We start from the raw sequence: 14,926 nt of genomic DNA on the forward strand, positions 1-14,926 counted from the left end.
TGAACTTTGGAGGATTATATTTTTGACAGTAGAAACTTTCAAAATCCAATCTTCTAAAGCCTAGGGACTGTGATCTGTATTAATGGAGAGAATACAAGGAGTGACTGAATAAATCATGGAGCTTTGAAGTCTAGAATAAAAACAAACAAAAAACCAGGTTTCCCTGCTGAAGATCCAAAGGCTTGAGAAAACATTTTCTTTGCTTTTAACTCCCTCTAGGGGCTACATTTGGTAAAGCTCGGAGGTTACCAGTGACAACAGAGCACTGGGGATCTTGTCCTGCTACTTTCCAAATCGTGCTGGCAAGAGTGGATCTGCAGTTCAGATCACTTACACATGGTTTATTGATGCTATTTTTAAAACATTTCTGTGATTTGTGAATGACTACCTGTAGCCAATATTGTCTTCTTTAAAAAAGGAAAGGAAAGGAAAGGAAAGGAAAGGAAAGGAAAGGAAAGGAAAGGAAAGGAAAGGAAAGGAAAAAGGAAAGGAAAAAGGAAAGGAAAAAGGAAAGGAAAAAGGAAAGGAAAAAGGAAAGGAAAGGAAAGGAAAGGAAAGGAAAAAGGAAAGGAAAGGAAAAAGGAAAGGAAAGGGCAAGGGCAAGGGGAAGGGGAAGGGCAAGGGCAAGGGCAAGGGCAAGGGCAAGGGCAAGGGAAAGGGAAAGGAAAGGAAAGGAAAGGAAAGGAAAGGAAAAAGACATTTAGGTAACAAGTTAACATCCTACGGTTGTATCATCTCTTTATCTCCAGAGTGGGGAGAAATAAAGAAATAGGTATTGATATAGCACCTACTTTTGTATTTGGTCATTGTGTATCTGACTGTATGTCTTGTTATTGTGTATCTGATTATATATCTTGTCAATATGTATCTGTCATTGTGTATATGATTGTATGTCAGGTCATTGTGTATCTGTATATCTTGTCAATATGTATCTGATTGTATATCTTGTCAATATTATCTGGTCATTGTGATTGTATGTCTGGTCATTGTGTATCTGATTGTGTATGTCTGGTCATTGTGTATCTGTGTGTTTGGTCATTGTGTATCTGATTGTATGTCTGGTCATTGTGTACCTGTATATCTTGTCAATATATATCTGTTATTGTGTATCTGATTGTATGCCTTGTCATTGTGAATCTGATTGTCTAGTCTGGTCATTGTGTATCTAATTGTCTGGTCTGGTCATTGTGCATCTGATTGTGTATGTCTGGTCATTGTGTATCTGTGTGTTTGGTCATTGTGTATCTGATTGTATGTCTGGTCATTGTGTACCTGTATATCTTGTCAATATATATCTGTTATTGTGTATCTGATTGTATGTCTTGTCATTGTGAATCTGATTGTCTAGTCTGGTCATTGTGTATCTAATTGTCTGGTCTGGTCATTGTGCATCTGATTGTATCTGTGGTCATGGTGTGTCTGATTGTGGATCTGATTGTGGATCTGTCTCATCTGAGCTGCTTTTCAGAGGGCGCATCTCATTATGACCATTCACTTTAATAACAATAAGTTCTATTTGAGAAGCACTAAGTAACAAAGCTCATAACCATGCAATTTAATTGAAGAGAGGCTAACTCAGAAGACCTGAGTTCAAATTCTGGCCCAACCATTTATGGCCTGTGTGAGCTTGGTGAGCCAACTTTTCTGCTTTGAGACTTCTTCAGAGACTCTGCAGCAAAGCTGCTGTCCGGTACCTAGTCCTGGGCTGACTTCAATCAATCAAGCAATGAGCATTTATTAAACACCTACCATGTGCTCAGGGTTAGAATAGGAGCCTAACCCTTTAGAACTGGAAGAGACATTTAAGACTGTCCAGCTCAAGAGCCTCATTTTATAGATTGAGAAACTGTGGCCTGGAGCAATGATGTCACTTCCCCAAGGCACACCAAGGTAGTATGGCAACACTAGGGATCAGACTCAGATCCTATGACACAAATCCCAGTGTTCTTTCCACTATAAGTGTTAGTAAACAAGGGTTTATTAAGCACCTACTGTGTGCCAGGAACTTTTCTAAGCCCCTGGGAGACAAAGGGAGGCAGGAGACAGTTGTTGAGGTTAAGGAGGGGCAGTCTCAGGGGAGGGAAGGGGTGCGACATGGAGACAAGTCCGTACAAAAAATGACAAAGATGGAATAAACAGAGGGGAGGCACGCCACACGGCGGGTGTTAAAAAGCTTTACAGACAGACTCTGCCTCTATCAATGACTAACAATTTCCTTGATTTTAACTGCCTAGGCAAAAATCCAACATCCCATCCCTTCCCAGTGTGCAGCCCATTAGGAGAACTCGGCGCAGTCGCCTCATTTGCATGCTACCTCACATGTAGTCAACACAAAGCATCCTGCAAGTCAGAAACTGCATGTTCTCCCCGCCCCAAACATTAGCAGAGATGCCCTGACCCAGCAGCTCCTCAAGATCCACAGATCAGATACACTTGGCCATGCCCAAGGGAACTGCTCACATCCAAACTCTGACGGAACTCTAATGGAGCACCGGGTGGGATTGTACATGGCTGGGTCGGGCCATACTTAAAAAGCTTGTTTGGTTTTCCCTCCCAGGCTTCCATCAAACCAAAGTGTGGGCGGATGGTCAGCTTTTCCTCAGGCAGAGAGAACCTTCATGGGGTGAAGGCCGTGACCAAGGGTCAGAGATGTGCCGTAGCGCTTTGGTTCACCTTGGACCCATTGCACAGGGAGTTGGTAAGTTCCCCTTATGATGCTTCACGATATGTCTATAACAGGTCTGCCTTGCCCCACTGGCCTGTCTCATTGAATCCCCAGAGTGGAAAAAAATTCTTAGGAAAAATGTCCCATTTCATAGACACATTTTAGAGAAATGCTCCCGCTTTCTTTCTTACCTCATGAGGATCGTATTGCTGGGATGGCCCAAGTGTTGGTGCAGGATTCACTCCATTCCAAGTCGGTTTAGCAAGCATTGAGTAAGTGAGCCCTGTGTGCCAGGATGTGTGCCGGGAACTGAGGCTGGAAAGACAAATCAAAGAGAAAGATGTCCTGTGGGACAAATGATGATCACTGTCCTAAGCTCTGAACCTGGCCACTCACGGCTTCCTTTTGCATCTTTCTTCTGTCCACTACACAGTCATAGTCTGACTAAATCTGTCCTCTACCCAGTCACCCAAATAATCTGACTAAAGAATGAATCTGACCAACTCCCTCCTCTGCTCATGAACCTTCCAGGGCTCCCTATTGCCTTAAGTAGAGAAACTCCTAATTCTGGCATTTAAGGCACAGAATCTAGCCTTTATAGGTATATTTTCCTCCTTATTCATTATGATTCCCCTTCACAAATATCTGCTGGAGCCCAACCAGATCCTCCCATTGTTCTCTGATCTCCCACCCCTTCCCCACCAATACCTGCAGTGGACTCCTCCCTCACCTTGCCTTCCAGAACACCTGTCTGCCTCTAGGCCTTCCTCACTTATCAGCTGAAGTTTCCAGCCAGGTCCTCCCAACCCCAGAAAAAGATGTTTTCTACCAATATTTTCCCAGAACCCCATATCTAGATCTTTCCTGGCTTTCTTCATATCAGCTTAATGTTATATGTTTCCCATGTCCCTTCTCCTTCTTCCCAAGTCAAAATGGAAGCTCCTTGAGGGCAAGAATGGTTTCATTTCTGTCATTGGAACCCCCTTTGCCAATGTGGTTCCCGGTATCCAGCAGGTGCTTAATTTATGCATGGTAGATCAAATTGAATCTCAGGAAAAGGCAAATTCCCAGATTGTGCCACAACTCCAGGACCAGCAGCTCCTCTGTATGGGCAAGGGGTCCCCTGGGATCTCACAAGAGGCTGTTTACCCATAGTAATAATAATAATATTAATAATAATGAGAATAATCAGTCCTCAGGGGAGTGAAGGAAGCATGGGGCTTGGAGTATAAACCTAACTGCACCTCCTGACTCTGATACTAACTTTGTGACTTGGGCTACCCCGGCCTTCTCAGAGTAGGGCAGTGGGAAGAGGGCTAGAGTCGGGATCCTGTGTTCTAATCCCAGTGCTCTCCCAAGCAAAGTGACTTTGGGCAAACTTCAGCAGCCTCTCTGAGCCTCAGTTTCCTTCTCTGAAAAAAGAGGAAAGCTGGATTAGACGTCCTCCAAAGGTTTTTTCAATTCTAAACTTAAGGTTGAGCATTCTCACTTCTGGATCTATACAATAGGGGGTGGACCAACCTCAGGATCCCCTTTGTTTTCTAAACATGGCTGCCCACATCCCAGCTCTCCTCAACAGATCCCTAAGTGGCCTGGGAAATAGTCCATAACACCCATTCTTTGCCTCATGATCCACTCAGAGGATTTTGCGGCTGAAAGTGCCAAAATAATGGAGGCCACCTAACCCATGCCCTCACGGGAAACCAAAGTCCAGCCAGTCCAGTGACTTGTCCATTCCTGGATGTCCTGACCACCCCATCAGCTCCCATAAAGCTACAAAGGGAGCCTCTCGGGCCTGCGTGTTGGTCTGTAATTCCCTTGGGTCCTCATGGTTTTTACATAAGGAGACTCATCATTGTTAGAGACTGGGGGAGGACTGAGAGGCAGCTGAGCATGATGAAGACCTTGGCCCAGGATCAGGGGCAGGAGGCCCAAAGGAAGGTCTCCGGCCTGGAGTCTTTCCATTCTAGTAAACACAGGGCAAGGACACAGACTCATAAATGGCCTCCTGCGGCCAAGGTCAGGGGGCAGAGGGCTTTATTTCCCAAGGGGCCGTCCCCGTAAATGAAAGCACAGAGCCGGTGAAGTTTATTTTTATTTTATTTTCCTAGAATCCTCTCAGGCCAGTTCTCCCCTGTGATATTAATAAGTCATAGAATAATAACAGAAAAATAGAATCCGGCTCCTGATCAAAATCCACTGAGCTTCCTCCCCGCTAGAACAAGCATTTAATGGATCCCAACGCTAGCCTCCGCTTTTATCAGGGGGCAGTGACATCTAGTGGTCGAAGTGGCTAATGCTCCATGGAGCCCTCAGTCATACCGATGACCCAAGCAGTGCCCGGGATGGGTGCACATGACGCATTTTGGGTTTGTTTATTTTTTTTATGATTATTTTTTTTTCTTTTTGAACTGGAGCCATCGCACATCGCTTAAATTATCCAGGGAACTTAATTACACACCAATCATATTAAATATGATTGAGTATTAAGTGATAATAATATTAAATATATTATATTTACATAATACATTATGTAATCTATTATATTTTCTATTATAAATATTATATCTATTATAAATACATCTATCTCACCACTGTTGGGTTTAAAATGAGCACTCACGCCCATTGCTCCCAAGCAACGTCTCAGGCAATAGCTAACATTTCGCTAGCTCTTGCTCAGGGCCGGGCGCCGGCCTGAGAACTTTCCCATCATTTCTCACGGTGACCCTGGGAGGTGGGGCTGTAATTATCCCCACCAGGGCAAGCGGAAGGGAGATGATGCGCCGGGATCCTGTAGCTAGGTAACTGAAGCTGGATTTGTGGTCATCCTGATGCCGGGGCCGGCTCCGTCTTCTACCCCACCTGGCTGAATAGATGCAGCTCATGCAGACGTTTAATTTCACATTTTAATTGCTGTTTGGGGAGTAGCCGGTGTCTGTGCACATCGGCGTCCTTTTTTGTTTGTTTTATCGTTGGCTTTTGTTTTTATGTCACCGCCGTCTCCCCCACCCAAAAGCCTCTCTAGTGATATAGACGGTTAAGTCAAATCCACCGAGACGGCGGGTGCTTCATTTTGCAGTTGTACGCAGCATCGGGTACCCATGGCCCTCCTACTTCTGCAGGGAAAGGAAGGGGGTCTCCCAGCAGCCTCTAAGGCTGGATGAAAGGGGAAGCTCTGGGTCAGTTTGCCCAGCTCAGGACCTACCCATGTGCCTCCTGGCTGCCAGGCTGTTGCTTCTGGTAACACAGAAGGGATGCTAACCGAAGCTCCTGCTTTCTGTCTTCCAGGAACGACTGAAGGCAGACGAAATGATCAGACAGTGGAACCACGAACAGAGCATCAACCCCAAAGATGAACTTTGAACGTGGCCAGGAGTGTTCTATCAACTATTTATTTAACGTTAATCTTATTAGAACCTTTTATTTTTCTACAGAGTCTTGGTATAAATTAATGGGTAAATATGAGTCTCTGAAGCTTCCCTTTGGTGGCCGTGGATTCTATGTCTGCAATCCTCCAATCTTGATCCGTCAGTGTGTCTTTCGAGAGAATCGATCAATCAGCTAATCGACAAGCATTTATTAAGTGCCTTCCAAAGGCTGGGGACACAGAGACAAGAGCCAAATAGGCTACCCCAGGAGCCGACCTTCCGATCCAACATGTATTTATTTGTATTCAGTGCCTCCTCGGTGACTAGCACTGGGCTGTGATGTTAGAGTACAAAGATAAATGTGAAAAACCCTTCGCCTCCAGATGTGAAAAAGGCGAAACAAGACCCCTTCGGTTCATTTGCTGAGGATCTCAAAGCCCAAAGCGGGAGGGTCCCTCCCTTCCCTTCTTGGCAGAACCCCAAGATTTGGAGCTCTGAAGTTTTGGGTTTTCATGTATGTTGTTCGCACAAGCTTCAGAAGTTTGAGATGTTTTATGTCATCCACGTGAGCTTCACGACTCCTTCACCTACTAAGGGGGCTGAGGGAGAGCTGGGACTTACCCCCAGAAGCCAGAACCTGCTCTAGGAGCATTCACAAGATGGCCTAGTTTCTCCTCCTGAGTATCCCGGGGGCCCAGATTACTTGCAGGAAATTTCCCTAATCATTTTCACCAGCTTTGGGGGGAGGGCGCCTCATTTTTGTGACTGTACAACACACTTTTGTCTGAATCTTTCAATAAAAGGAAACTTTATTTTAACAGCTGGGATTCTCAGGGTCTCAATCATTATTTTATCAACATTTGCCCACAGGCGCTGCAATGGTCAAAGCATTTATTAAGTACCTGTTGTATACCCGGCATTGGGCTAAGAGCTTGGAACCCAAAGAAAGGCTAAAGACAGTCGCCCTTAATACTGGTGGACAAGCAGGCAGATGTTAATTATTATGTGCCATAGGGATACAAAAAAATGTCTGCTCTCCAGGAGCTGACGTCCAAACGAGGGGAAACAATCAGAAATGGGTGAGGGGGAGAGAAGGGCTTGTGTGGCGTCCATCTGCAAAGTACAGAGAGCCAGAAACACAGCCAGAAGGGGAAGGAAGTGGGGCTGTCCTGGGCCAGCTTCCAAAATGGCAGCCCCTGAAGGAACTCACCAGTGAGAAAAGGCCATTGGTTTGGCAGAGGGACGTTCCAGGACGGGAACGATCCTGCAAGAAGAGTGAAGGAGCTCACCCTCGGTGGCTGCTAAGTGAGACCTGGCCCCTGCCTTCAAAGAGCTTTCAGTCTAATAGAGAGTGATCAAGCAGCCTTGTAATGAATGTAATAAAATCAATAATAAAACAAAATAGAAGGGAATAAACATTAGATTGAAATCAAGTACACAAAGGGACCATCAGTGTCCTCCTGTGTTAGACGAGGAAGAAATCTGTCAAAGATTTGAGAAGGTTCATGGAAGAAGTGACATTTCTCTTGTACTAAGAATTTAGAATCCTGTTTGAAGGGCGCTGAGTTTCAAAGAGTTTATTCTATATTTAATAATAGTTAACATGTATTTGGTATTTTAAGGTTTGCAAAGCACCTTACAAATACTGGCTCCTTTCATGATAACTCTGGGAGATAGAGGTCAGACCACCAGCCCAGAGTCACACAGCAGGTAAGTGTCTGAGGCTGGATTTGAATTCAGATCCTCATGTTTGTCATAAGGCTGCTTAGATAAGAGAGTAACAGGAAGCCATTGGTGGGGGGGGGGGTTGAGCTTGGATGCAACATGATTTATTGCTGGGCATCAGGAAGACCAAAATATAGAAGATCCAGAAGTGAGAGAATGGCTGGAGACGGGAAGACCAACTGGGAGAATATTGGGATGGTCCTAGCAAGCCACCAGTGTATCCTCACAGCTGGAGGAAAGGAAGACATGCTCTCAGGGGTGGACAGGGTACTACCCGCCTGCTTGTTAGACCAGTGACTGTTTGGGAACGGGTTTCCTTAGTGTTAAATTAGAAGCCCTATTAAACCAAGACAGTGTAGAAAGACTGAGGCAGAGAAATGTAGAGGAAATGCATTGGCTCAGTTCCCTTTGGGGGAAAATATGAAAGAAAAGAATATTTAAACACGAATTCCTCGAGGATTACTTGTATTAATCTTGTCCCTTAGATTTTTACAGGATAGAATTGGCCCATCACTTGTCTGTCTTCTGTCTCAGGTTACAGTTCTCCTCCTCTCACCCTATGACATCTATTTTATTTTATTTTTTATTTTTTAGTACTAAAGGATAGGTATTTCTCACATTAAAATACTAACAAATGTAACCAAGCTCAGTTTTCTAACCCCCTTGTGGTTATGGCTAAGTTTGTGCCACATCAAATGTACCACCTCAAAGGATGGCATGCACCTTTAACCCCAATTGTGGGGGAATATTCTGGCCAGTGTCCCGTCACAAAAACTCACTCCATTAAAGTTGGCTCGTTCACCCTGCCCTGGGCACTGAGGCACTGATTTCCCCATAATCTCCCATAATCCCCCACTGATTTTTCCCATAATCCACTGGCTTCTGGGGAAACATTGAAGTTTGGTTTTTGGGCCAGTCACAAAGGAATCTATCAAGAACCTAACTGAGCTTGCCCCTTGTCATGAACTATGTGACATCTTAGGAAGGGCACTTTGGGAGAGACCTGGAACTCTGCTCATGACCTCAAGTGTTCAGACTGGGCGAGTGAATTAGGGTTAGACAAATAGCTGGTGGGGCCCCTTTACCTACCTAGCAGGGCGGAGTTTCCTGCTTTCTAACAAAAGGTTTCTACTTAGATACCTTTTGGAGACAAGAACATGTTTTCAAAACTGCTGTTCTTTCTGGGTCTCAATTCCTTCCCGGGAGACATTGTACAATCATGGGATTTCAGAGTTGGAAAAGAGTTCGTCCCCTTGGGACACCATCCCTCTACCTCAAATAATCAGGCGGCATTTGGAGCAAAGCCCTCCTGGGAGAGCTACTGCCTCCTGAGACAGCTGTGGGACAGCTCCAACAACAACCACAATAACAAACATTTATTAATGGCTTTTTGATGAGCCAGGCAGTGTACTCTCTGGGGGGATGCCAAGAGTACAGAAAGGGGTGCTCTCCACGGTAACAGATGTTCAGAAAAGAGGGAAGGTTTAGGGGGAAAGAAAATGAGCTATGTTTTGGACAAATCAAAGTAGAGTTGCTTATGGAACACCAGAAATGTCCAGTAGGCGGCTGGAGCTGCAGGATTAGGACTGAGATGAAAGAACAGTCAGGATAAAGAACCAGGCACTGTCTACACACAGACAACGGATCCAGGGGAGCTGATGAGCTCACCACTGGGGAGAAAGAGAGAATAGAGGGCCCAGACAGTTCGGGCAACTTCTATGACTTGTCATTGCAACATGGATGGAACCAGCAACGGACGCTGAAAAGGAGTTGTCAGACAGGTAGGAGGAGAATCAGCAGAGAACGGTGTCGTGAAAACTCTGAGAGGAATGAGCGCTCACCAGGCCCAAAGGCTGCCGAGTTTAAGAGGGATGAGGACGGGGAAGACTTGGAGAGGAAAAAGTCCACCATGAGGCCACAAGTAGGTCCTTAAGGGGGAGGAAATCCCCTCTCCTCTAAGAGGACATGATCACCTAAGAGGCTGCAACTCCCTTTTATAAACATGCATAAAGACACACGCCCCATTCTCCCCAGAGAGAAATGGCTCACCAAAGGGAAATGCACTATTAGCCTGACCACTCAAGGATGAATTTCTGGAGTCTCAGAGTCTGAAGAAGGGACTTCAAGGCTTGTGTGGTCCAAGTCCTTCCTGAATTGGGACAGAGCATCGATACGGAAACCTAAAGGGGAGAATTTTCCCCTCTAAGAGGGCCGAGTGATCTAGAAGGAGGAAGTTTGGGAAGGTTCAGAGCCAGGTACAAACACGTGTTTGTTTCATTTCATCAGGCTCTCAACAACCACTAAACAGGCCAGATGCTAGCGTCTCCATTCTCACAAATGAGGAAACTGAGGCTCAAAACTTAAATATAAAGCTTTAGGGAAGTTCTAACTTTAAGTAGAAAGTTCTTAGTCTTTAGTCTGCCTTTCTCATAAACGTAGAGCATTTCCTGGCAGCTTTCCAGCTGAGGAGAAGCCATGGGATGAGTCAGAAGGGTTTAATAATATATACTTGCGAATTTTAATTGCAATACAAATGCTGAGCTATTTCATGTAGGAGAGCCCCAAGGGATGACTCCCTCCCTGACGTCAAGGAGAAGGGAACGGAGGCCTCTCTTCCCCACCTTCATACCAGAACGTTAATGAGTCTGAGGTGACTGACAACGATAAATCTGGAGATGGGAAAAAGTCAGTGTTCCCATCATCAGGACGAAAAGAAGGAGGAGACACTTGGGAAAGCCTCCAAAGTACAAGTGGGATCTGGTGAAGAGAATCAGTCTCATTTTATCTCCAAGGAGGGGGATGGGGGGCCCTCCCAGGACTCTGGCCCACCCACAGTAGTTCAGCCCCAGCACACCTAAGAGTCAGTGTTTCCAATACAACATTTGGGAACGTGTTTCATCTTTGGTGTGGTTAGCTCCTGCAGGAACACTGCGCTCAATAGCTCCGGCATCTCTTCAGATGAACCCAAGGGGAGGGCTCTTGGTTCATGGGCTGCTATTGCCTCACTGGGTCACTGGTGCTCTTTGGGCTTGCTGGGCATGGGAGGTACCCTTTTGTTGACCTCCAAAGAAATAAGGCAACAGGTCTCTCGACTCTCCTGCTCAAGGGGCTTAAAGATAGTTTGACAGTGACCGACATGGACAGCTCAGCAGGTGAAGCACTTGGATTTCAAAGACATCCTGCAAGAGAATGCTGTTTTCTTGGTCTGTGGTGTACTGGCATTTTGCTGTATAAAATAATAATACGGCTACATCTTTAAGTCATATCTTCTTATAAGTCCTTTTAAACAGCTTATTATTATTATTATTATTATTAACAGCTGCTGAAAGCATCTGGAGACTCCCACTATCACCACCACTAATCACCACTAATCATCAATATTTTTGGAAAGAAAGAATCCAGAGCCTTTGGGTTCTTTACTGGGAATTACCAAGTTCCAAAAGGATCATGGGGAGATCTAGAGGGGAGAATTCTCACTCAGATCCAGCTAGGTAAGGGCATGGATTAACGACATGACATCAGTCCTTGCTAGTCCAGATCCCCCTGAGGGCACGATGGAGGGGTAACATTTCTCAATTCTCTGTTTAGAAGGGGGAAAAAAAGAGATGAGTCTTCTTCAATTAAAAAAAAATGAAAAGAATGAATTCAGAGAAACCTAGGAAGACTTCTAGGAAAATGGGCTGAGTAAAGGGTGCTGAGCAGAACCAAAGAAGAATTTATCCAACTATAATATTATCACGAAAATCTTCTGGAAAAGAACTAGATCAGTGCAATGATTTATGATGAATTCCAGTGCATCAGTCAGTCAATCAACAAGCATCTATTAAATTATTATGAGTTGCACACTATATCAAGCACTAAGAATATAAAGTAAGAACCAGAAAAAAATCATCCTTTCCCTCAAGATATCACATTTTAATGGGGTGAGGGGACAAAATGGAAATAACCATACAATAAAATACACATAGTGTCATGGGAGGCATGGCTGGGGGTGAGACTGAGCAAGGTCTCTCTCTCTCTCTTTTTTTTATTTTTTTATTTAATAGTCTTTTATTTACAGGTTATATGTATGGGCAACTTTACAGCATTAACAATTGCCAAACCTCTTGTTCCAATTTTTCACCTCTTACCCCCCCACCCCCTCTCCCAGATGGCAGGATGACTAGTAGATGTTAAATATATTAAAATATAAATTAGATGCACAATAAGTATACATGACAAAACCGTTATTTTGCTGTACAAAAAGAATCAGACTCTGAAATATTGTACAATTAGCTTGTGAAGGAAATAAAAAGTAGTGCAGGTGGGCATAAATATAAGGATTGGGAATTCAATGTAATGGTTTTTAGTCATCTCCCAGAGTTCTTTCGCTGGGCGTAGATGGTTCAGTTCATTACTGCTTCATTGGAAATGATTTAGTTGCTCTCACTGCTGAGGATGGCCAGGTCCATCAGAACTGGTCATCATATAGTATTGTTGTTGAAGTATATAATGATCTCCTGGTCCTGATCATTTCACTCAGCATCAGTTCGTGTAAGTCTCTCCAGGCCTTTCTGAAATCTTCCTGCTGGTCATTTCTTACTGAACAATAATATTCCATAATATTCATAGACCACAATTTATTCAGCCATTCTCCAACTGATGGGCATCCACTCAGTTTCCAGTTTCTAGCCACTACAAAGAGGGCTGCCACAAACATTCGTGCACATACAGGTCCCTTTCCCTTTCTTTATAATCTCTTTGGGATATAATCCCAGTAGTAACACTGCTGGATCAAAGGGTATGCACAGTTGGATAACTTTTTGAGCATAGTTCCAAACTACTCTCCAGAATTGTTGGATTCGTTCACAACTCCACCAACAATGCATCAATGTCCCAATTTTCCCGCATCCCCTCCAACAATCATCATTATTTTTTCCTGTCATCTTAGCCAATCTGACAGGTGTGTAGTGGTATCTTAGAGTTGTCTTAATTTGCATTTCTCTGATTAATAATGACTTGGAGCATCTTTTCATATGACTAGAAATAGTTTCAATTTCTTCATCTGAGAATTGTCTGTTCATATCCTTTGACCATTTTTCAATTGGAGAATGGCTTGATTTTTTATAAATTAGAGTTAATTCTCTATATATTTTGGAAATGAGGCCTTTATCAGAACCTTTGACTGTAAAAATATTTTCCCAGTTTATTGCTTCCCTACTAATCTTGTCTGCATTAGTTTTGTTTGTACAAAAACTTTTCAGTTTGGTATAGTCAAAATTTTCTATTTTGTGATCAGTAATGATCTCTAGTTCTTCTTTGGTCATAAATCCCTTCCCCTTCCACAGATCTGAGAGGTAAACTATCCTGTGTTCCTCTAATTTATTAATAATTTTATTCTTTATGCCTAGGTCATGAACCCATTTTGACCTTATCTTGGTGTATGGTGTTAAGTGTGGATCAATGTCTAGTTTCTGCCATATTAGTTTCCAATTTTCCCAGCAATTTTTGTCAAACAATAAGTTCTTATCCCAAAAGCTGGGGTCTTTGGGTTTGTCAAAGACTAGGTTGCTATAGCTGTTGACTGTTTTGTCCCTTGAACCTAACCTATTCCACTGATCAACTAATCTATTCCTTAGCCAATACCAAATGGTTTTGGTAACTGCTGCTCTATAATATAATTTTAGATCTGGTACAGCTAAGCCACCTTCATTTGATTTTTTTTCATTAATTCCAAGGTCTCTCTTACAGATGATATTTGAACTCAGCCTTGAAGGAAGTTAGCAAAGCTGGGAGGTAGAAGTGAGGAGGAAGAATATTCCAGGCATGAGGGGGAAAATTCTGAATTTGGTGTCTTTCTTTGGAAGATGGGGGAGAGGTGGGAACCTTAGCCCAAAATGCCCCGGGACAACATTCTAATGAACCTTGTGAAACTTCCAATAAATCCCAGATGAAGGAGACGGAGATGGGAGATGGAGAGTTGTATGTGAAAAGCAATAATTAAGCCATCGTGGCTGAATTGTTGACAGATTCCATGATGGGGAAAGACTCAGAGTAGTGGTCTCAAAGTCAAATGAAAATAGGGCCACTAAAATTATCACCTATAAAAATTGCTGTCACTTTAAATTTTTTTAAAAGCTTGAGAAGAGAGCAGGAGGCAATTCAGAAGATAAAAAACAAACATCTTTAAATTAAATATAATCTATGCCTAGAAGAAAACAAAACAAAACATATATGTAGTAGTAGAGTTTCATGATGTCACATATATTCTTCCTTTTTTATGCTTTTACTAGGAAATCTTCTTGTTTCTTGATATTAATGTTCATATTTTTTTAAATCAATATTTTAATTTTTCCTTTCAGCTACTAGATAGGTGATATTAGTGATTTTCAAATATGTTTCCTTAAAAGAACTCTGGGAGATGACTAAAAACCATTACATTGAATTCCCAGTCCCTATATTTATGCACACATGCATTTTTTATTTCCTTCACAAGCTAATTGTACAATAATTCAGAGTCTGATTCTTTTTGTACAGCAAAATAATGTTTTGGTCATGTATACTTATTGTGTATCTAAGTTATGTTTTAATATATTTAACATCTACTGGTCATCCTGCCATCTAGGGGAGGGGGTGGGGGGGGTAAGAGGTGAAAAATTGGAACAAGAGGTTTGGCAATTGTTAATCCTGTAAAGTTACACATGTATATATCTTGTAAATAAAAGGCTATTAAATAAAAAAAGAAAAAAAAACAAAAAAAACCAAATATGTTTCCTTTATATCAAGGAGTCCTCTCTTACAACAAAGAAAAACAGTTAAGCAAAACCAACCAATATGGTAGCCACATTCACCAGAGAAATTCCCAAAGAACTCTGAAGACCTTGAACATAAGCATAAAAATCAAAAGGAAAAATATTAACAGAAGGAAATATGACCTCTAGGTCTAGTGAATGAATTCAGACATTTATAAATAAAGACCAAAAAATGAAGACAAGTGATTCAATAGCTGACGATACAGAAAACTCTGTGGAATATGAGGAGAACATTGAACTATCACATCCTGTTCTTGAGCCATTTAAAAAGGGAAATGAGAATTAAAAGATCAGAATTTATGGTCTTCATAGCCAAATAGGCAGAATAGAAAAAGTGACATTTATTATGGGAAGTCTCACCAAAGAAACAGAGAGAA

General features: G+C 42.8%; 1 protein-coding gene and 1 long non-coding RNA gene across 4 annotated transcripts in view; one reads left to right on the forward strand and one right to left on the reverse strand.

The window, feature by feature from the left end:
• P3H2 (prolyl 3-hydroxylase 2) overlaps nt 1-6,851 on the forward strand; it is a 121,360-nt gene extending 114,509 nt beyond the window's left edge. Inside the window, exons 14-15 of the mRNA XM_031957429.1 lie at nt 2,558-2,698; nt 5,954-6,851. Coding sequence (XP_031813289.1) covers nt 2,558-2,698; nt 5,954-6,028 — 216 coding nt within the window. The 3' untranslated portion in view covers nt 6,029-6,851. The remainder of the gene's footprint in view (nt 1-2,557; nt 2,699-5,953) is intronic.
• LOC116422174 overlaps nt 2,705-14,926 on the reverse strand; it is a 44,751-nt gene continuing 32,529 nt past the window's right edge. For all 3 annotated transcript variants that reach the window (XR_004232720.1, XR_004232718.1, XR_004232719.1), the window contains exon 5: nt 2,705-2,980. This is a non-coding gene — a long non-coding RNA (uncharacterized LOC116422174). The remainder of the gene's footprint in view (nt 2,981-14,926) is intronic.

The sequence above is a fragment of the Sarcophilus harrisii genome, chromosome 3, assembly GCF_902635505.1.
Source record: "Sarcophilus harrisii chromosome 3, mSarHar1.11, whole genome shotgun sequence".
Taxonomy (NCBI): Eukaryota; Metazoa; Chordata; class Mammalia; order Dasyuromorphia; family Dasyuridae; genus Sarcophilus; species Sarcophilus harrisii.